This window comes from Seriola aureovittata, chromosome 5, assembly GCF_021018895.1.
Source record: "Seriola aureovittata isolate HTS-2021-v1 ecotype China chromosome 5, ASM2101889v1, whole genome shotgun sequence".
NCBI lineage: Eukaryota > Metazoa > Chordata > Actinopteri > Carangiformes > Carangidae > Seriola > Seriola aureovittata.
In genome coordinates, this window is record NC_079368.1 from 28,887,360 (window position 1) to 28,909,672 (window position 22,313).

General features: G+C 42.9%; 1 protein-coding gene across 1 annotated transcript in view; it reads left to right on the forward strand.

Annotated features, from left to right (window-relative positions):
- Positions 1-22,006, forward strand: part of znf608 (zinc finger protein 608) — a 65,826-nt gene extending 43,820 nt beyond the window's left edge. The window contains exons 4-10 of the mRNA XM_056376504.1: positions 1,931-2,018; positions 6,240-8,709; positions 9,761-10,244; positions 12,222-12,391; positions 13,684-13,831; positions 14,764-14,820; positions 17,426-22,006. Coding sequence (XP_056232479.1) covers positions 1,931-2,018; positions 6,240-8,709; positions 9,761-10,244; positions 12,222-12,391; positions 13,684-13,831; positions 14,764-14,820; positions 17,426-17,445 — 3,437 coding nt within the window. The 3' untranslated portion in view covers positions 17,446-22,006. The remainder of the gene's footprint in view (positions 1-1,930; positions 2,019-6,239; positions 8,710-9,760; positions 10,245-12,221; positions 12,392-13,683; positions 13,832-14,763; positions 14,821-17,425) is intronic.
- The last annotated feature ends 307 nt before the right edge of the window (positions 22,007-22,313 follow it).

Consider the following 22,313-nt stretch of genomic DNA (forward strand, 5'->3'; position numbering starts at 1 on the left):
TCTGCACATGGAGAAAACCTCAGTAGATTCTTACTGACAGCTGAGTCATGTGACTCAACCATCCTGCAGAACAAAGAGCAAAGATAATCCCTGATGTGCTTCCTCACCTACAGGACCGCTGTGTCTGTGCATCTGTAGCTGCACTGTTGTGAAGAGTCAGTCTGTTGGGCGACTTCGGCAAAGTTAAGATCCTTTTAAAGTCGGTTGTGAAATAATCCGCCCCAACAAACAGGACGAGCCGAATGCTTATGGCGCTTACATAGACTGTAAATAAAGATGGACGCAGCGCTGCTGTAAAGTTGGACATTTTAACATGGGAGTCTATGGGGATTGACTCAGTGATGGAGCCAGACTCTAGTGGCCATTAGAGGAACTGCAGTAGTTGGTTCTTCTGTGGTGATGCTTCATTTTTCAGCCCTGGACCTTGAGCAGCAGGTCCAGCCAGGAGCACCCTGTACTGCATGTGTTTCCCTGTCAAATAAAGGCCTGAAGGAGCTTTATTTATTTGTCTCAACACCAAACAGTCCAAAGACGTGAGTCTGAAGTACAGTAAAACACTTACTGTAGAGCACACTGAGTATAAACACATGCACGCTAATGCTAACCATATTTGACATGTTGACATGTTTCTGATGACGTGTTTATTGTGAATACGGTCATGAGTGAATTCATTTAGCACCACGAGCTGGCAGAAACCTGGATGAGATGTTTACATGCCACAGTCTCCCAGTTTCTTTGGACTCGGAGCACTCCGGCAAAAACACACTGATCCAGGTTTTTAGATCAGGATCTCGTGTTTACATGTATACACTCATAACCTGATTATAAATGTCTCAGCTCCAGTTTGCTTCACGCTCTCATATCTTTCCACATCGGGCTCAAGAGTGTGTAGATTCATTACAGTGCACCAATAGAAAACAAGGCTGAGACGCATGAAGATTAATTTAGGGTAAATGTGTAGGAACTGATGCTCAGTTAATGCAGAATAACTCCATTTGATATGATGTTGTAAAAAATCTCATCTTGGGTTTTAAATGTTTCATTCGTTGCGGCTTTGGTGAATATAATGATACAGAATATAAATGTGAGCTTCTCACACAATGTGGGAAATGTATTTTTATCAGTTCAAAGCTAATGAGGGGAGTGTTTAAAGAGAATATTGCTGACTAATCAGAACCATACAGCTCATTAACTGGAGATTTTAGGGCCGTATGATGAAAAACAAATCACATCCACCTCTTGTTAAAATGAGTGACACACTTGGCTCCGTTTCCCAGCTCTCATTTGTCTGAGAGTGTTTTGTGAAGGTGACGGGCATCAGGCTTAATTGAAGAGCAAGAAGTTGTGTGTTGCAGTCAAACCTTGTTTTAAAGCCGTAATGCGTCCAGAATTTGATTTGCTTGGCGTTGCCGCTGGCGCATCACAAAAACGCAGGTTAATGGTTTTCAAATGTCAGTCTGAGAGTGTGCGAGAGAGAGGGGCTGAAAGCAAAAGAGGAAGAGAGAGTCATTTATTTCAGATGGCTGAGGGGTTTTCAATCTCTAAACCTTGAAGACTAAACTTTCCTTCCAACTGAAAAACCTGACGGGAATGGAAGGCTGTATTTTTCCTCCTCACCAGTATCAGTCTGAGCAATTTTACACAGGCTGTAACAAACAGTTTGAACCTGAAAACAATTGGAGCCTCTTAAAACCGTGACCTCCGTCCGTCTGCTGGTCTGAGCTGCAGCCGGCTCCCTTTGTTCCTTATCCTACCTGCACATTTGTCTTTTGTCTGTGTTTCATTAGTTTCCTCATTAGATACAAGCCAGAACAAAGAGGGGAGAATTATTGCAGAGCTACAAAGGCTGATACTTACAACAAAAGGAAGTGCTGCTCAGAAAGTCTGAAAAAGATGAAAAGCTGCTCTGTGTCCCTGTGTTGACTGACAGGTGTGCTGGTGGTGAACGTGACGTGGAGGAAGAGGACCTACGTGGGAACTCTGTTAGACTGCACCAAACACGACTGGGCTCCTCCGAGGTAACGCCACCTTTTCTTTTCATGCAAGCAACACCGATCAGAACCGGCTCGTTCAACAGTCACTGCTGCCTTCATGCCGGTGTTGGGAGGTAGAGACCTACGTGTGATTAAACTGGTAGTTTACAAATACTTCTAGCAGCAAGTGAAAAGGCTGTCATGGGGAAATGGCTAAAACCAGAGGCGCCCGCTGCTGATGAATGGATAGGAACACAAAAACAAAATCTTTATTATGGAAAGGCTGTAATTTTCCCTCAAGGCCCAAAAAGAAAAGAATGACTTGATCTGGACCAGGTGCGCTGAGAACATTAAAGCTATAAGGTCAGACTTCAGGGCGAGGCTGTAATGCAACTAGTATTATTTTATTGCATCCAACATCTCGCTCTTATTCTTTCTTTTCCCTCCTCAACTCCCGGTTATATTTTGAGGTGAAAGCTTTCAATGTTCAACTGTAAATAATTAATGTTATTGTTATAAAAGAAAACCAGAGGAGGAGTCAGACTGTGAACTGGTTATCAAACAAAGCAGAACTGATTCCCTTGCAGTTATATTGAGACTGTGTAAAACGATCATGGAGAAATGAAAAAAACAGTTTAACTATATTTTGCAGTAGCTTGCATGTTTTTTGTGTCGTTAAATACTGAAGCTACAAAACATTTTCTTTTATTTCTATTTCACCATTCCTTCTCCAGTGTAACTGATCCGTCTTTCATCAGCCCCGCTGCCCTTTTCTTTCATCCTGACCTTTGTGTAATGCACGTGCGAAAGCCAATGGCGGGCGTCGCGTAGTGAACACACAGCTTCAGCGTCATCATGGATTCAGCTCTCGAATCTCAGCCTGAGGAAAAATCACAGCGGCCATACTTATTGTTTATAAAATCAAAGCTCTTTCCCATGAATGGTTTAGTTGTTTGGTTTATTTATGACCAGTCAACAAGGAGGCTCTTTTTGCAATAAACTCTTCTTTTGTATTTTCTTATAATTTCATATCACACGTACATTTTCAATTTCTTAATTTTTTTTAAAAGTAGTTTGAACTGCTTTTTCTTTAGTAGCTGTAGTTAATATCCAAACCAGATTTCTCCCTCGGGTAGCTCTGCTGTAGTTCGACTTCTTCCAGTGTGAAGTAATTGGTATCTTGCAAAGCTCTGCTTCTCCACCACTGCTTAATGAGCAACTTAATAATAAATCTACTTTATAAAACTGTTATTTGATCTGTTTGTCTACAGTTGATGGTTCATTTCTTTGACTTTTCCTAGAGAAAATGTCGTTATTCTGAAATTTAGGTGATGTTACTTTGGACTCCACACGCTCCTGAAACACAAGACCAGATTTTGCATTTTGCTCCTCGGCAGCAGCTACAGTCAGCTTGGGTTTGCAGCAGTAAAAATGGGTTACGGCATCAAAAAAAGCTTGTAAAACCCCACATTGTTTGTTCATATCTCAATGTACAGTTTGCACCAAACACTCTCCAAAATAAAGCTCAGGGCACAAAATGTTTGTTTCGGTTCATAAACTGTGAACCGTGTTAGTAACAAGCCTCAGTGTTTAACTGCAAACACAGATTATTGGAAGAGTATTTCCTTCAGGTTCTGCAAAGATCCCAGTAATGGTAAAAAGAAAAATGAATATATCGAGCGCTGCCTCTTCCTTCACCACGAGGTTTGTTCGTGGATTTGTCCCCATGCCCAGGCGGCTGCCGATAACCTTGAATTCAGTTTTAAGCACAGCACATCATTTTGCTCAGGTTTGTATTGTGACAGCTTGTCACTTCGCCACGGGGTAAAAAAAAAAAAAAAAAAAAATGAGGACACTGTTTTATTTTGTGGTCGCAAACAACGAAGCTGCGTGGTGAGCTGGTGCTGTGTTTGTTTCCATTGTAAATGTCTGCATGTACAGAAACAGCTGGCGTCAGCGCTCAGACTGGTGATGTCACGACTAAAATTAAATTTGAAATCAATCCTTATTGTAATTGTAAACACATTTTTATGGACAGGCCTCATAATTATCCCGACTTACTTCTGCTCGGTTTATTCCCCTCTTTGATCTCTCACGTTTAACCATTTTATTGTTATTCTTATTGGCTTGTATTTGCAGGTGATTGTTTTTTTTGATTAACTGAAAAGAGCACCTTTTTTTTTTTTTTTTTTAAGTGCTTTAAAATGATAAATAAAAAAAAAAAAAGCTAAATTGTCTCTGGGGCTGTCAGCTGTTGTTCCATGATGAGCTTTAACAAAAACGCTCTCCACTCTCCAGCACAACTGTTTTACAAATGGAGAGTGGTTTTTGTAATTGCTGAGTGGAAAATGTGACAGTCCCTCCTCACAGGGCTGAAACCTCTCAATTATTGCTCCTGTATGTAAATGGTTGTTGTCATGGCAATTACAGCTTAATCTCAGAAAGCAGGCACTAAATTGCTTTTTTCGTTTGGACTCTTGTCACTGCGGATGTCTGTCGGTGGCGAGTGAATGCGTTTTTATTCTATACTTCAATGGAATAAAACGCTTCCTCTTTGATGACTCATTATCAGGCTGTAACCAAAAGATAAAAGATGCAACGATTGAATTAAAATTGCAAACACAAATGGAAAACAAGGTTATTAACAACAACAAAAAAAAAGTTGGGTTGTAAGAAAGCATCTAGTTACATCACTCAATCGATCAAAACTGCTTTTGGAATAATGGCATGAGAGCAAGAAATATCCTTGAAATGCCAAAGAAAATACATAAAGTCTCACCAGCACGTTCCCACAGCTTCAGTGACATTCAGGGACACGGTGATGTAAAAAAAAAAAGAAAGAAGAAAAAAAAAAAGCAATTACAAACATCACAAGAAATGTGAGATATCATCGTTTTAAAATCACAGAGGGGGACAAGAAAGTCTAGTCTCAACGTGCTCTGCAGTCTGTTCCATTAATAAGGTGATTAATACCCAAAACAGCCTTTTCAAGGTCAGAATTTATTCAGTGAGTCTTTAACACCAACCAGTCCTGTGATGTAGTGTCGTAATTAATGCAGTAAAAGGCCAGCGCAGATGCAAGGTTCAGGGTCCGGCTTGGAAAATAGAGCTGTACACTGTGGATAAATATAAAGCATTTTGTTTTCCTCATCTCAGCAGACTCAGGCTTTTGATATAAATAACAATGTGCGAGTGTGGAAAAGCATCTCCAGTGTTAAGATGCAAGGCACTGTGGTAAACAACGTCAAAAGACTTCAAAGCAGAAGGGACGGCATGTGAATACAGAATGTCTCCATATCAAACACAGAGATAACTGTGGAATGTACAGTTTTTTTATGTTATCAAAAGAGAAGCAGGCTTTGTACAGAAAAAAATCAATTTTTATCCTTGACGTCTGGGTAAAGTGGTCCACATAAGCCTTGAATGATAATCTGTTATCTTCCAAGGTTTTTGTCTGATGGTATGAGGTATTGATGGTACAAGAGTTCAGTTTGGGTGATGATAGGAACAAGTTGTTCTTCGTTAAAACCTTTCAAGAACATCGGCATCAACAAGAAAAACAGCTTTGTTTTCAGTTTGATGGTCTGATGTGTTGCTCAGTTTACCCAACAGGATTTAAGAAGCTTTCAGGAACTTGATGCAACATGACGTGACACATTACACCACAGTATAATACTATGTGAAACAATACACTGTGAAATGATGTGATGCAATGCATTATAATGTTATATGATAGAATTTGATTTAAAGTGATGCAATGCATTATAATGTTATATTATAGAATTTGATTTAAAGTGATGCAATGCAAAAGGATATGACACAATCTGATACAAGGTGATATGACAGCATGCAATACGACACAAAGTGATAAGATATGGAGCAAAGTGATCCCATGCAAAGTGATACGACATGAAATGATGAGAAACGACGCAAAATGATATGACGTGAACGGATATGATGCGATGAGACACGACGCATTGTGATACGATACGACACAAAGTGATACGATGCGTAATTATATGACGCATGGTGATAGATACGAGACAAAGTGATCGGACGCAAAGTGATGCGACGCAAAGCGATACGATGCAAAGCGATACAGCGCGTTGAGGTAGGGTGTGTGATACGATGCAAAGTGGTACAACGGGATGTAGTAAGACGACCTGACACAATCAGATGGATCTCATGTCCATTCCAGTCTGTCAGTAAGTGAATATTAAGAGGAGTTCACTTCTAAATCCATTCTTTTTCTCTGCCTCTGTCCAGGTTTTGTGAGTCTCCCTCCAGTGACCCTGAGTTGCCAGGTGGGCGTGGCCGAGGGAAACGGATGCGAATGGCCATGGCTGATCGGCCCTGCATTGAGCCGGCCCCCGCTGCCAAAGTCAGGGGTCTGTCGCAGCACAGGAGCCGTGGAGGTGGTGTGGCTGGAACCACTGCACCTATCCACAGCAAGGGACGGAGAGGCAGCCTGAACCTCATCAACAGCAACTGCCGAACTCCTCCTTCTTTCTTCACTGTGGAGGAGGTGAAATCCTCCAACAGCGCCTCCACCCTCTCGTCTGGGAAGCGAAAGAACAAACCGCCGGCTGACCTGGACCTCAGCCTTGTCGCTGCTGACGAAATTAAAAATGGAAACGGGAAGCGGATTCGCGCCAAATCCCGCAGCGCCCCGTCCACGCCGCAGGGCAAATCTGACCCTTCATTCATGGATCCAGGAGGAGGTTGTGCTTCCTCACCACCTCCCCCACCCATTCTCATTGACTGCCCTCACCCCAACTGCACTAAACGCTATAAGCACATCAACGGACTGCGCTACCACCAGACACATGCGCACCTGGAGGCTGAAGAGCAGAGGAAGCCTGAGCTGGAGCCCATGAAGGATGGGGAGAGTGAGGAACGACTATCAGACTGTGAGGACACCATCAGCAACATGACATATGACCTCTCAGAGACAAACAACAGCACTAATGCCAACAGTTCCTCAAAGAAACCTGCTCCTCTGTACAAGGTTACCACAGTAGGGTCCCCTAAGAACAGACGGCTACTCCTCAGTACCGACCACAGCCCCACAGCCAACTCCAAAACCAGAAGAACCTCACTGCTAAAAGATGGGCTGATCGATGACCTCAGCAATCTGCCCATCATCTCCAACATGACCGTGGTTCTCGAGAACTGCATGGTCCCAGACAGGAACTCCACGGTCGAGATGCCCAAGCTGGAAGCTGAAGGTTTGATCGACAAGAAGGGAGGTGCATGTGATAAGGGCAAGAAGGCCAATGGGAAGGTAGAGAAGCTGTCCAAGTCACGGACCAACCGGCCAATCGCTCCAGCCCCTGCTCCTCCCAAACTGATCGCCATACCCAACGCAACGTATCCCTCTGGCACAGCAGATACTGCCACCTCACAGCAGCCGTCTCCCATGGCAGCCGTGGGCCTCACGAGTAAAAACCTTCCCCTGAAACCCATCAAACCAAAGCTGAGCATCGTTGTGGAGCCGAGCCTCGTCAAAGCCACGCTGGTCACCTGCAGCAAAGAGACCAGGAAGAAAGAGAAACGGAGGCTTAAGGACAAACATAAAGATGCGCCAATCAGAACGCCCAATGGAGACAGTGGTGGAATCAAAATGGAAGATGGTGGTGGTGGATCCAAAATGGGTGTCAAGGAGATTTCTGGAAGCCTTCTGAAGGAGCACCTCAGTAAGCAGGATGTGATGAACGGACTCACTGAAAGCCAGGAGAGCAGGATGGCGAGTATCCGTGCAGAGGCCGACAAGGTCTACACCTTCACTGACAACGCCCCCAGTCCTTCCATTGGAGGTTCCTCACGGCTAGATGCAAGTGGTAGTTGCCTGGCAACAGCAGACAGCAGCAGCAAGAACAACAGCCCCGCCTACTCTGACATCTCAGATGCCGGGGACGATGGGGGATCTTCCGAATGTCGCTCGGATGGACTCAGATCCAAGTCTGCCTCCTCGGCCTCTTCCGAGGTGAGCTCTAACAGTAACCATGGTAACTCTGGTAAAACCCCACCCACAGCATCTGCCCCATCATCTAAAGACTCCCAATCCCCGTACTACCACAGCTACGAGCCCTACTACCTGCAGGGGTACATGCACTCGGACAGGCAGAACAGCAGCAGCGTCGCTTTCCACAAAAGCTCTTCCCATGACGGCAAAGGGAAAGACAGAAAGGAAGAAGTGAAAGAGGATGACAAAAGCTCCTCCCACGAGTTCACAGACTCTAAGAAAGGCGACGGGCCGCCTCAGTCTCAGCTCCAGTTGGCCATGAGTCAGACCCAGACCGCCTTGGCCCAGTCCCTGTACTATGGCCAGTACTCCAGAGGACTTTACATGGACCAGAAACTGTTACTGGCCTCCAAATGCTGTGACCAGACTCCCAGTGCCAAGCAGAGGGGCGAGAGGGGGCAGGGGTTGAGAGACAGTGAGGACGTTAAACATATGGTTGGGGGTTCAGTCGGGGGACCCATGCTAGGTAAAGGTCCAGACGGCGCTAAAGGTTGCTGTCCCAAACCCGTCCTGTCCTACGTGGAGATGAGTGAGAGAGGAGAAAGGGGACAGAGTCTGGGCTTAAAGGCTGTGCACGGTGGCATGGTGGACCAGCACCAGGTCTCGATGAAAGACTGTGATGACATCAAGTCACCCTCCTCTTCCTCTTCTTCATCACTCCACAACCCAAACAGTCAGACAGATCTGGACTCAAATGTTTCCTTTTCCAGTGTAAGTTTCTCCCTCTGTCTATAACCTGCCGCCGCCGCCGATGGTGTTGTTGGTGTGCTTTAATGACTGTTGTTGAGTGTCACAAAGAGATTAATCACACATTGTATACAGCTAAACCAATAGGTGCTAATAACAAAGACCGTGTGGCTTCTGTGGTGCTGCAGCTCTACCTTGGCAAACTACTTCAGTCATTCTGGTTGAAATCAAAAAAAGTGTAGTTTTATTTGATGGATGAAAAATGTTTTTAATGTTTAGAGTGAGAATTAAATGGAGGAAATGTGTAATTCCAACTTTAGCTGTAAATGTAAAACATAAACACACAAAGGAACAAAGGAAACCTTTCTAATACGTAACTGTTGGTTTTGATATGAGCTGCTTTTTCAGAAAACTTGTACAGATTTTTAACCGTGTCATCTCACAATGCATTTAACAGCTAACTCTAGCCATACTGCATCATGTAAAAAAAAAAAAGGTTGTATGAATTGAATGAACGCCGTGTCGGGGGAGGGTAGGTCGTGTTTTTCTTCAGTTTGGCCTAAATTCCGCAGTTGATCATGTGTGAGACGTGTCTTGATGCGTGGTCATTGGGAGGGACGCCACACTCCTTCACATCCCACCTCTGAATGGCCGCCTGCTGTTGAAACGTCGTCATCCTTCATCAACATCACACCCAGAGCCAGTGATAGATGGTCTGTCTATGGCTCTGTTCACTCAAGTACACAGTGTTTCCCCTATAGTCATTCAGCAGCGGTGGGCCGCCGCAGCAAGAAATTCCCCCCTTCACTCCTGAATAAGAATATGTAGAAATGAAAGTCTTAAATCAGCCTTGTTTTCCCTCCAAAAAAACCCACTAAAGAGACAAAACGCTTTAGACTTATTATGAAAAAGGTATTTAGCATTAGCTCTGCAACTGGCCATATAAACAAAAACTGGGACAGAGACAAGGACCGAAGTTGAACCAACTTCAAAATGACTCCCACCCACCACTGTTAACAAAGAATTATAGGGGAAACACTGCAACTAGCACCAACTCTTGTCCCCATCGATCTAGCCCTCAGACGGCCCCGCCTGGGCTCACCGCCTCGCTCACAGCAAATACTCAGAGCTACAGAGTCAACATGGAGAGGAGGCCGAGGAGGGTGAAGCAGACAGGGGGAAAGAATGGGGAGCTACCGTGGAGCCTGCCGGGGCCAAGATGACCTCAGGAGGAGGAGGAGGTGGAGGAGGAGAGAGAGGAGCAGGTGTGGGCGGGGACGCTAAAAAAGCCAGGCTCCACGGATCCCACGATCTCCCGCCTGTCATCGACGCAGAGGATCCGGACCGGCTGGAGGGGCTGGATGATCAAGGCCAGGAGCCAATAGGAGTGCTGTCTGAGGAGTCCCAGAGCGCCCGGGCAGCTGTGTCTCCTCCCATGACCCCCCAGCAGCCCTACATCCAGTACCAGCACTCCTCCTACCCGCCCTACCTGGCAATGTGTGAGAGCGGTGGGGGCTCCTACAGAGGGGTGTCCCCAACCCTGGTCCACAATTACCCAGGTAAGAGTCTTAGCACAAAGCCTGGAAACGGGGAAACAGCTCACCTGCCTTTTTTAATACAAATGAAACAAACTAGGAATAATAATGTAATATATCAGTGAGGTTTAGAGGTGCTGGTGGCGGGATCTGTTACCACTGAACAGATGCAAACGTCTCATTTAACTCTCAGCAAGAAAGCAAATTTATATATTTCCCAAAATGTCAAACTGTTCTTTTAATGCTTAACTAACGAGGACGTTTTATATTAACACATAAAATAGCTCAAAGTGACGAATACACAGGCAACTAGAGGATACATCTTCAGAAAGAAATCATTTAAATGTGCTCGCTTACGCTCTTGAAATACTATTCCTGTGTATGTGAAATATTATATCGGTGCTCCAGTTGAAGTGTCAGTTTAAAGTTTACACCTTGTAGGCAGCTGAATCATCAGTTTATACGTGTGACAATAGTTGAGCCAACAGTTGACGAGTGAGAGATGAAAGCAGCTGAGCTGTCGGTGGATGTATGAGCCATGAAGGCATCGAAATGTCACTTTTCAGCAGTGTTTGTTTTACATTCAACATCATTGAAAAGGGAAGTTACCTCGGAACATAATCCAGCCAGAGATTTCGTTCCCTATGAAACATGTTTACTGTTCATCATGTCTAGAGTCGTTTAGCAGCAGAGAGTTGGTGGAGACCGAACCAGAGTGAAAAGGAGAGTTAATACTGAGCAGCTGGACACAAACACTCCAACAGGATGATAATGGAAGTAGATGTGGAAGGAGGCGGCTGGTTGCTAACATGTTAACACTCCAATCAAGATCATATCCTAATAAATATCGGTGTATTCAAGAATGCGTTACTTTTCCTTTGCAGTGACTTTCACCAGGAGAACACAGATAACTTAGTAAAGCATATATTCAATGTTCTGAAGCAAAGATAAACAACACAAAGACAATTCCATCATAAATCACCCAGAAATCAGACTGCTGATGATAAAGAGTGTCACTGGAAAACTGGTTCACTAATGTGTAAATCTGTTCCACTACAGAAAAGGAGTTTGCGTTGTGTGGCGTGTTTCTAAGTGGAGGTTAATGAGACACAGTAAATGGTCTCCAAAACACACCGAGATTATCGGAGTTCGACGAGACTCGGCTAAGTTAGCCGAACTGTCAGCTAGCTTAGTGCCTACAGCCTCGTTTAGCAGCTGCTTGCTTGTAACTAATACACTGCTCAAAGTGGGTTTGTTAACACAGTGAGGCTTCGCTGACAACATACTGTAATTATAATCAACAAGTGGGAGACAACATAAAAAGCTGAATTAGAAAATTGCAGTGAGTGTTTTACGGAAGAGGTTTGTGTTTGTAAAGTATTTCTGGGAAGGAAGACTTTAAATATGTTGATTTTCCCCATGAATAACAAGGGAAGAGTCTGTAATAAGTTAAGGTATTTTTAATAGGGTTTGCACATGGTTTAAGTGATTTTAAAAGGGTAGGAATCACTTTATAAATAGTTATTGCACCAGCACCATCATCAAAGCTAAGTGTTTTAGCCCTTTAATTTATTCACAAACCGCCTTAAAAGTCTTTAATATGATATAATGTGTGAATTTATGTGTCACTTACCAAATGTGAGATGAACCCCATAAAGCTCGTTAAGTAAGCTGCTGCTGAATTTGCACCATTACTGAAAAATTAAGGACCTTTTATGACACAAATTCAGATGTCACGTTAAAGAAGAAACGTTTGGCTCTCTGCATCACAGAAACACCTTTAATGTGTGAAAGATGGAGGCAACAAAACAAGAAACAAATGTAGATGTGTAAACTAGAGGCCATGTTGTGGTGGGATCACTACGTTATAGACTGAAGCCCCCGAGTGCTACTGAACACTGAGACGAAGTCAGGGACTGTGTCTTTGACTGTTTGGTAAATAAAGACTCCTTTGTTGTAGAAGGCCAGAGAAAGTCAAGTATCTGTGTGTGTGTCCACCAGGTTTCCACTATCCTCTGTACGGTAAGACAGCGGGCAGGGAGGAGTCGGAGGTGACTCCACCCGGCAGAGGAGGAGCAGTGAGCGGCAAGCAGAGCGGCGACTCGTCCTCGTCCTCAGCCATGGAGCTGCTGCAGCAGCAGAGCCATCAGTACCACGGAAAATCTCCTGCTGTGAGACACCGCTCACTTTACTGCCACATCCACACTGCAGCTCACAGCGTCACACCTCTAAATGTTTTTCTTTTCCCCTTCACAAGAAACAGATCTGATGTTTCCTGCTGAACACAGACAAAAAAAACGCAGCAGGAGACGATCACAGTAAAGAAGGTTAAACACAACGCAACAGGAATCACAAGTTAAAATCCTGACTTGTAAAAAGTGATGCTAATGCTTCCTAAACATTTAACACACAGCGACAGGTACATTTATATTGTAATTATTTTATTGAGTGAAGACCATACATCATATTACACCAGGGTGAAAGTCATGGCTGTTACATCACAAAAACGTACAAATGAATAACTACACTTTTAAAGGTCCATATTTTACACTATTCCTGTAGTATTGATCCATAAGAAGATATATTTGTGGTTTTAATAACCGATAACCATCATGTTAAATTCACATGAGACTTTCTTGTCATAAATAATCAATGATTCTCCACTGGCCTCTGCATTTCCCTGCAACACTTCTGTAACTGCAAAACCAAAAGCAGTCATAGCATTATTAAAACTGAGACGCCTTCAAACTACTCACTCACTTATAAGTGTGATTGCTTTTCATAGTGCAGTGAATCCAATGGCTGCCTGCAGGGAAATACTGCAGCTGACTTTGGAAATTTATCAACAGAAACTTGGAAACTTGCCTTTTTATGATCCGTAAAGTTTAGAGGGGAACTTTCATTCTTGACCCTGGAAACAGTCGTTTGATTATTCTCTTCAAATCCTTCAGGTGATTCAGTTGTTTAGTGACTTATCGCCTCTCCACCCACATCTGGACATGATGTGGATGTGCCGTACTTCCACTAAGAGGCATTAGCTTAAGTTTCATATCCGACTGCACCACCCGGAGTCCCAGTCTACATGGAAACACTCTCAGATTTGCAATTATTCAGTGACTAGAGCCAGACAAATCAAATTCTGGTAATAAAGTTGAAGCCTGAGTAGAGCTGAGGTGAGAGGAGGACAACCTCATCTCAACCTCCACAGCTTCGTCTTTGTATTTGTAGAGAGAGAAAGTTTAGTTGCTGCTTAGTTTTGACTGTTACATACACAGATTTACTGACCTTTAACACTTCATTCTGCTCCTTTCAGTGTCATCACTCCCAGTCATGTTAATGTCCTAATGTGACTCTCAAGAGGCGGGAAAATAGACGCAGCGTAAATCCAAATGTGTGTGTGTGTGTGTGTGTGTGTGTGTGTGTGTGTGTGTGTGTGTGTGTGTGTGTGTGTGTGTTTCTACAGCCTGGTGAGAAGGGTTCCCCCGAGGCAGAGCGAGAGACGGAGAGAGAGAGGAACCACGTGTCGTTCGCCCGACACCTCCACACACACCATCACACACACCTGGGTATGAGCTACAACCTGATGTCAGGACAGTATGACATCTACCAAGGTACAACTACACTGACCTGTCACCGCACACCGCACACCACCATTATACACGAATATACCCATAATAAAAAGTTGACACAAACATGGCAGAAATGTATTTTTGAGTGAATATAAAACCTAAAAACACTTGAGAACCAGTTCTGTGTCAACAGCTGCTGCAGTGATTTAAAACACTTTGCACAGACAGAATCAGGAGAGTTAGAGCTTTCAAACAGTGTAGAGTTTGTCAAGGTTGAATGAAGCTTGAGACCGAGGTTAAATATCCTGAAATAAATTCAACATTCAGTGGTTTTTACAGACGCCGTTCGTCCCAGACAAAATGTTCTGGTTGCACGGAACAAACAGGTTGTTATTAGACGTGTTGACAACTAGCCAACATTATCTCTACTCAACAATTTTTAGTTTTAAAAAGAACGTCTGTCACTAAGAATTATGTGACATACAGTCGTTGAATGAATGTGAGCACAATCGTTATGATAAGTATGATAAAATGTTGATGTCCTGTGTCGCGGCAGTAGAGATTCGTTCATCTTGGTGTGTCAGGATTAACGTGCATGCTGCTCATTTCACCCCCTGTTCCTCCCACCCTTTATCCAATGTGTGCTATAATACAACCGAGCTCCAGATTAAACATTACACTGAGGAATGCAACAGAACTTATGTAACATTTGAGCTCAACACTGAAACATCTGGTAATAAAGTTGTACATATTCACAAATAAATTATCACAAAGCACAAACCATCTGACGCACAGTGGAGCTTGTTGTCTGCTTTTCCTGACTGACATCTTGTGGACAGAGAATCTCAAGAAGAACTTTGATTTACAGTTTATCTGCTAATATAAATGTTGTGTTCAGGATCTGATGGAAACTGCACTTGTCTTGTCTTCTGTCAGATTTTCTAACTGCGTATTTTCTCCTCTGTGTGTTGAAGGGTTGAGCTCCAGGTCGCTGGTCTCCAGTCAGCAGGTGTCAGGACACTCCTCTACTGGTACGTTTAACTCGTTACCACCAGACTGTGGCTCGTGACGAGCTTTACTTCCAATATTTTGAAGAGAAATACATGTTTTTGAATTTGAAGAACTTTAAGGAGCAATTTTTAGTTTGTGGTTTTGCTATTGCTACATAGCGTTAGCGTTAGCATTAACAGCTGTTTACTTACCAGACTTGGCAAGAGATTGAGCCATGGTTGTGTTTACAATAGAAGAAGTTATACTACGCCCTCTGAGCGGCTACTTCTTCATAGCAGACTGGACACTTCACTGACTCGGTATTGGAAAGTGACAAGATTGGCTGCCTGGGCCAGGTCTAGCTTATTAGCATGCTAACTTCAGTAGAGGAAAATAAGTGAAAGAAATAGGAGCAAAAGAGTAAAGGAATTAAGTCTGATACTGAACTTGCAAAGTTTTTTTTAGACTAGTGAGTAAACAGCTGTTAATGCTAACGTTAGCTATGTAGCAATAGCAAAACTCACAAATAGCCCCTTTAAGTTTTTAGCAGCAACTGAACACCCTGTTTTAGCTTGAACATGCCCCAATACACACTCATTCTAAAACAAAGCATTTCAGCAACATTTCCCAATTTTATTTTGATAGGGAACCATTTGGAGTGACTTTTCACACTATTTTATTTTTTATTTTTTGTGGTGTAGAAGACAGATTTCCTATATTTAAAGTAACAAGACTACTCAGACTCAGCTGGCAGTATTATGAAATGATGATGCTATTATTCACTAATTTAAAGAAGTGGATTTCATTTTAAATCACATTTATGATTCAGTAGGTTAAGCTGGTAAATGATTGCACTATTTTATATTACTTAATTTAATCCACATTACCCGTCCGCCATGCCCCTGTCAATGATTAAATTGAGCATAAATGCTCATTAAATTAAGTTAAGTGTTGACTTAACTGAGATAAGACACTGAACAATAGCCTGTGTTTTCTTGTATTAAAACCATCACACACACACACACACACACACACACACACACAGACACACACAAACAAACAAAACTATAGTGGCCTCATTGTGGGGTCTTTTCCAGCGTCTCTGATCATTATTTGTCAGTTTCTGTGTTGAAGATCTTATTCATCTCTGATGTTGATCGAAACTCAAAAGACTATCCACTTACTTTGCATCTTATGAAATGAATTGGCTAAAATGTTCTTTTATGAAACGCAAGCTGAGAGCAAAACGAGCTGGAGAATTGTCTCATCTTCACACCGTCTGCTGGGTCAATAAATCTAATATCTAAACCTCCTCTCCTGGGAATCACAGCTCGCTGCTGATTTGACTCTGTGACGCTCCTGCCTTGTTGCTTAAATTATAATCCAGGAGATCATTACCCACCGCGCGGTGTTTTCCATATATTTTTGCGGGCTATATATCACTGCCTTTTTTGATAGTGTGAAATAATGCAGAGAATACCTGCCAGGCAGTTAAACAGCATAATGTGATGATTACCTTACTGGTGCGGAGACTGAAGTTATCTATAAATGGTAATTGCTGTGAAATAGAGGAGATTAACGGGAGTGAAATTAAAGCAGAGAAATGAAAGAAGAAAACCAGGAGTTCTGTAAAGAAGCCAGAGCAACTTTTCAGGCCTGATATCTGAAGATCACTAATTCATTATCTCCTTATCTTCTCACACTGTTTGGATGCATCACAACATGAATTATCTCATTGTCTTGAAATAACAAATGGTGGTTATAATGGTAATCCGTATCTTGTCCAGACATTCTTTCTTTATGAGCTTGTATTTTATTTGTTGTCACTTTATCTCACGGCTGCGAGCGATGACACTCGTTTGGATAATTTCATGAGATAATGATAATGTGTTATGTTATAATTTCACTTTGGCTTCAGTAATTTCGGGAGTTTGTTGACACGCACGTAAAAAGTTGGTGTGTGTAAACGGGGTGAATGTGGCGTTTAGTCCTGTAGTTACACATCTCATATATTTTGCGTCAGTGCTGCCCTCCGACTGAAACGTGTGGACAGAGCGTTGGGCTCGATCTCTGCTGGAGGACCGTCGGCCTCTCTCCTGACCACGTTTAGTTTTTCAGTAATTGCCTTTCAGAAAGACGTTAGAGAAGATGAGTTGATTTGAATAGTTGTGGTCGTTAACTTTCAGAGAATCCACAACAACATTTATTTTATTTTACCGTTGCAGTTGGATGCAGATTAACTTGAAAGCTTTTGCTTCGTCTGAAACATTTTCAACAATTTGTGCTGCCTAGAGCTGTAAGCACCTGTTCTTTCAACTTGGTGAATGGCTGGTAAATGGGAAATGGCTGCATTTATATTGTGCTTTTATCCCAAGCACTTTACAATTCGTCTTGTTCACACATTCACACGCTGATGGCTGCGAGCGACCAGCAGAGGTACCGGTCTGACCATCAGGAGCGATTTGTGGTTCAGTGGTGGTTTACGTTGACACATGGACCGGAGGAGCTGAACCTAAACCAATGATTGGACGACCCGCTCTGCCTCCTGAGCCGCAGCCGTGCCCCTCTTGCTTTCTGTTGTGTGTAGAATGTCTCAAGAATTTGCTCAGTGTTCAGTCTGAATGTCTTTTCCTCTTGTCTCCACAGAGGGCGAAGGGAAGAAGTAGGACCATGTGACCACGTCTCACATGAGGAATGGCAGATTTATCAGACATCAATTCCATGGTGTTGAATAAGCTTCGCCTCGCTGAGAGGCAGAGAACAAAAAACAAAAAAACCTCTTTCATTTCTTACTAATGACAGCCACCTGTTTTATAACACATCATCCAGGAGCAGATGGGCCGGCAGAGGGACGGACACGTGAATGGGAACCAGGACCGGGACCTTTTTTGAAGGAGTAACTACCTGTACAAATCCAGAACCACAGACTTTTGAAGCTTTCAGTTTTGCAGAGTTTTGACAGAAGCAGGCGGCGCGTGTGAAACGAAACATCCCAGAGCGCGGCGCACTCCGCCCGACCGCGGCTGTGGTGTTCAACTTTATAAGATGCACATTTATCGTAGTGTATTATGATGATGATATGACTGAATGTACTGATGATGACTTACTTTATCCCAATAGTGTTGATCGTTTTTTTAAACTTCAATTGGGAAACAGCATTAGGAAGCTAAAAAGTCTATTATTATCCTTATTATTCTCATTATGATTATTGAAGTGGTCCTCCTCCCTCCATAGTGCTGACACTACATTTGTATTACTAACCTGTACTTGAGCGTAACCATGTTGATTGTATTGTCTTTATGTGAGAGTAAACCTTCACATCGACCTGCCCAGTGCCATGTAGGAACCCAGTGGTGTATATATTCTGTACAGATTCATGGCAGAGCACTAACATGCTTTATCGTACTCTATGTTGATCTCCATCAGCCATGCACGGGAGCAGCAGGCAGAGCAGGGGAAACCAGCGCGAACAGAACCACCATGTGTGCACCAGCTGAGCTCAGTTCTTCTGCAGCGGTTCGTCCCGGGGGGGGAAGCATGTTGTACTGACGTTGTCTCTGGTGCTGCGTTTTATGACGAGAGAGCCAACGGTCAGTGAGTCGTTCGGTAAATGTAAGCTCCAGTTCGTGCCTCTTCAGTAATCAGTGTTTTTATATCTGAGACTTTGGTCACGAATCGCTATGAAAGTTTGTACAGACATTCACAGCTGTTAAGATGGTGAATGCAAATGACTCTGGTGACATTTCATCAAGCGCCAGGTCAAGTTTTTTTAGGTGTACAGTGAAATATCTCAACATCCTCCTGGATTGGATTTGGATTATATTCTACCGACGGATATGAACCAACGTTTGTCAGCTTTAGTGTACAGTGAATTGATAAAATTTGACCCTTCCATCCATCCATCCATCCCTACATCCATTTTCTGCTGCTTATCCGGAGTCGGGTCGAGGTGGCAGCAGGTTTAGCAAAGTAGTCCAGACGCCCCTCTCCCCAGGAAGAGGAAATTTGACCCATTTTTCACAACGTATCTCCGTCCTTTGACCCAAACAAAGACGCACACTGAGACAAGAGGCAGTTCTCATTTCAACTTTAGGTCGAGGAGTGGTGACGAATCTCGATCGTGCATCAACAGCCTGGGGGGATTATTCTTGTCTCTTGGTGAGGATCGTAGAAAAACCTACGTCTGTTACCTGAGTCTTCCACAGGAAACGTCTCAGATATTGTAGTTGACAAAACAATCTCACCTCAAGGTCCATTGAGCAGCAGCTCTACAGCTTTCGATCGTACCGAATGATTGTTATCAGCAGATGAAGTCTGCCAGTTGCCATGGAAATGAACCACACGTCCTTATTGTGCTCCGAAAAAAAATGACCATCTACAAATCCGTAACAACAGGTTGAACTCCACCTGCTGAGGAAGATCATGCGATATGATTGAAAGCACCAGTGAGATTTTGTCTCGAATATAAAATCAGAGGCACAAACTGGGGCAAAGTGAATGAATACTAATGATGAATGTCAGTGAGTGATTCTGTTTGAACGGGAGAGGTACCAGTTACACTTTAAGTCACAAACACCTGAAGGACAATTCCAGTGTCAACTGAGTTTTCTAACATCTCCATTAGAGCTGCAGTACCAGCCAGCATTACACTCAAGACCGAACTTTGTGTTTGCTCAGGTACAGTAGTGATTTTATATTTAGGCGAACTTATCAAAATGTTCACACTGACTACAGGATTTAATTTAAAGCTCCATATTTTCTTCTTCTTCTGTGTTTTATTTGAAGTGTTGATCCATCAGAAGATATAAAAACCATCTCAGTGTAGTTTTACATCTCCTCTCTCAGGCTTCTCTCTGCAGCTCTAGTAACAACAGGTCGGTGAGCCAATCAGAGGAGAGGAGGCTCTGAGCCTCTCTTCTGATTGGCTGACTGTTTTCTGAGTGATCCAATAAAAATAAAGCAGATTTCAGGTAAAAATACTCAGAGAAACCAAATCCTGTAAAGGTTTGGATGGTGGGTCCAGGTGGGCGGGGCTTGGTGACTGCTTCGTTGTGACATCACAAAGTTCCAGAAGTCCTGACGGCTGGTTTTAAGGCTCAGTTTCTGAATACAGGCTGTGTGCATTTCTCTGTGGACTGAGGCTTTGATACTTTCACAGTATTAATATAGAAGCTAGAGCTGATCTATAATCACACTACACATGCACAGAGACCTTTACACTGGATGGAGCTTTAATTCACAGAGTTCACCAGTTTTCATTGTTTTTAGGAACCTAGAAACTGTGTGTAAAAGCATTTGCTTGCAGCGCCATGAGAAAATGCTAAATTCAGTTTAGTTTCAAATGTAGGGCAACAAGTTTAAATTGATGCTTTATGTTTATAACATTTAGTTTGAATAACAAGTAAGATAACATAATATAAAACCAGCTGAGTATAGCGATGGAAAACTAAGTGGTGATGCTGAATTCAATAGAAACTTATCACACTGGGATTGTCCTTGGAGTAAAATGTCCACATTTTTACCTGCAGTGTTCCCAGCGGGGATACATCCTTGTCTGGAGTCCCATAATCCTTTGCCCCGCCTCTGCTCCCATGCCTTCTACAAGCTAACTAGCTCACTGCAGAGCCTCTGATAGACAGAACGGTCAGGTTTTACCCTGGGTGCCATCCCACCGCCACGTCTCCAGAGCAACGTTATACGGCCCAGCATCGTCAACATCGGCCTGTAACCGGTCTGAGCCACAAACCACACGCTCATCTCCAAACTCTGGTGCTGCTAGTTGTCTTCAACATCTAAACCATTTGTCACAGAACACTGGGTGATTCTCCAGGCTACAAATCAACATTTGTCTTTATCATGACTTTTACCATCTAACCTGGACCAGAAAAACAGGTAGAGTCACGTGTGACTGTGAAGTTTGAAGCTGCTCTACATGTGCTGATGTGACTTTTGGCCAGACGTATGGGGAAAAAAAAGTCATAAAATGAATTACGCAGTGTTTCCACAGATATAACGACATATTTGAGACCAAAACAAATTGCAGTATCTTTTCAAACTTTTAGAAAGTTTTGCCTCATTCACCACAATCTAATTCATCATTGTTTGCCCGCAGTCAACAATCAGAGGCAGCCTGCTGAGACATCAGATACGGCCTTGCTGTGGCACATATACAGCATGACAGCCAAAACTTGGATGTGGAAAATATAGGGCACCACATGCTGGTGGCACATGATGTGCATCAACACGAGACACGTGTCAGTGTGTCCTGTACCTAAACTACTCTGTTTGATCTGGACTGAGATCTGCCACAGGTAGCAGCACTCGGGCCAGGGTCAGCAGTCGGGGTCAGACCAGCGCACACGGGCTGATTCTTGAACGTTATCCGTCATAAGTCCAGCAACCAGGTGAGCCGAAGTTAGGCCACTGTTGGGTCAAGCCATTACAGATCTATGAGTCCACTTCGCTCTGAAAGTCGTCTACCAGACCGCGACGCTGTTCTTCTCATATTCACACACTGCCAGTCTAATGGAGCAGCTGATCAACAGAGCTGTTTGCAGTATATTTGTGGAAACAGGTGATAGCTAGCTAGTTAGCAGAATCACCATCTTATTCTTAATGTGCTCACACTAGCTGCTGCTAGCTACACGAGCTAGTGTACTAATTAGGTTTGTCAAAAACAAAACTGCATCATTAGTTGATCAGATGCAGTAGTTAGTTAGTTAGTTAGATGATACTGAATGCACAGTACAATCCAGTATGGCCACCAGATGTTGAGTTGAAACTGTGAGCCCCGATGCTGCGTTCACACCATGTGGAATCGAACTACACGTTGGAAAACTATTCAGAATAACGTCTAAATTTTTGTAAATGCAGCATAATGATGGATTGAATTTCCTACAATCACTGTGGTGCCAACACGGCTGTTAATAAACCCTCGTCTATCAGCAGCTCTGCCTCACTTACACAACACCTTACCTGCATAGTATCAGTGATCATTCTATTACTTGAATATAGTGCTACGAACTCTGTTTACAAAATGCTGTCAACTTTTGGGAGACACAGTGTTGTCTTATAAAGGCTGCTTGGTATGTTCAGTTCATCCACCCGGTGTATCCATTTAATAACACACTGAAATCGTATAAACATGAAACCTGCTGTTGCTTTTTTATACTGTATATGCCTTAATTCATATGTTTGGCAATCATGATTAAAGGATGTTTATATATATTTGTTTGTCTGTTTTTTTCTCCAAAGTGACACAATTTTTATATTTACCAACATCTTTTCATGATTAACACAGTAGGAAAAATTTATAAAAAATAATAATTGGATTTTTTTCCCCATGTTTTCTTTAGTCAGTTGAAATTAACCACTGCACTGCAGTATAAAAGTATTTTTTCGCACGTTAAAAACACTTAAAATTATTTAATATTATAAGCACATTACAATCCTATTGCACCAACATATAAATAAAGTTGGTAAGAACCAAAATAAAACTAAAAGCTAAATTCTATACAGTAACGGAAATAAAACA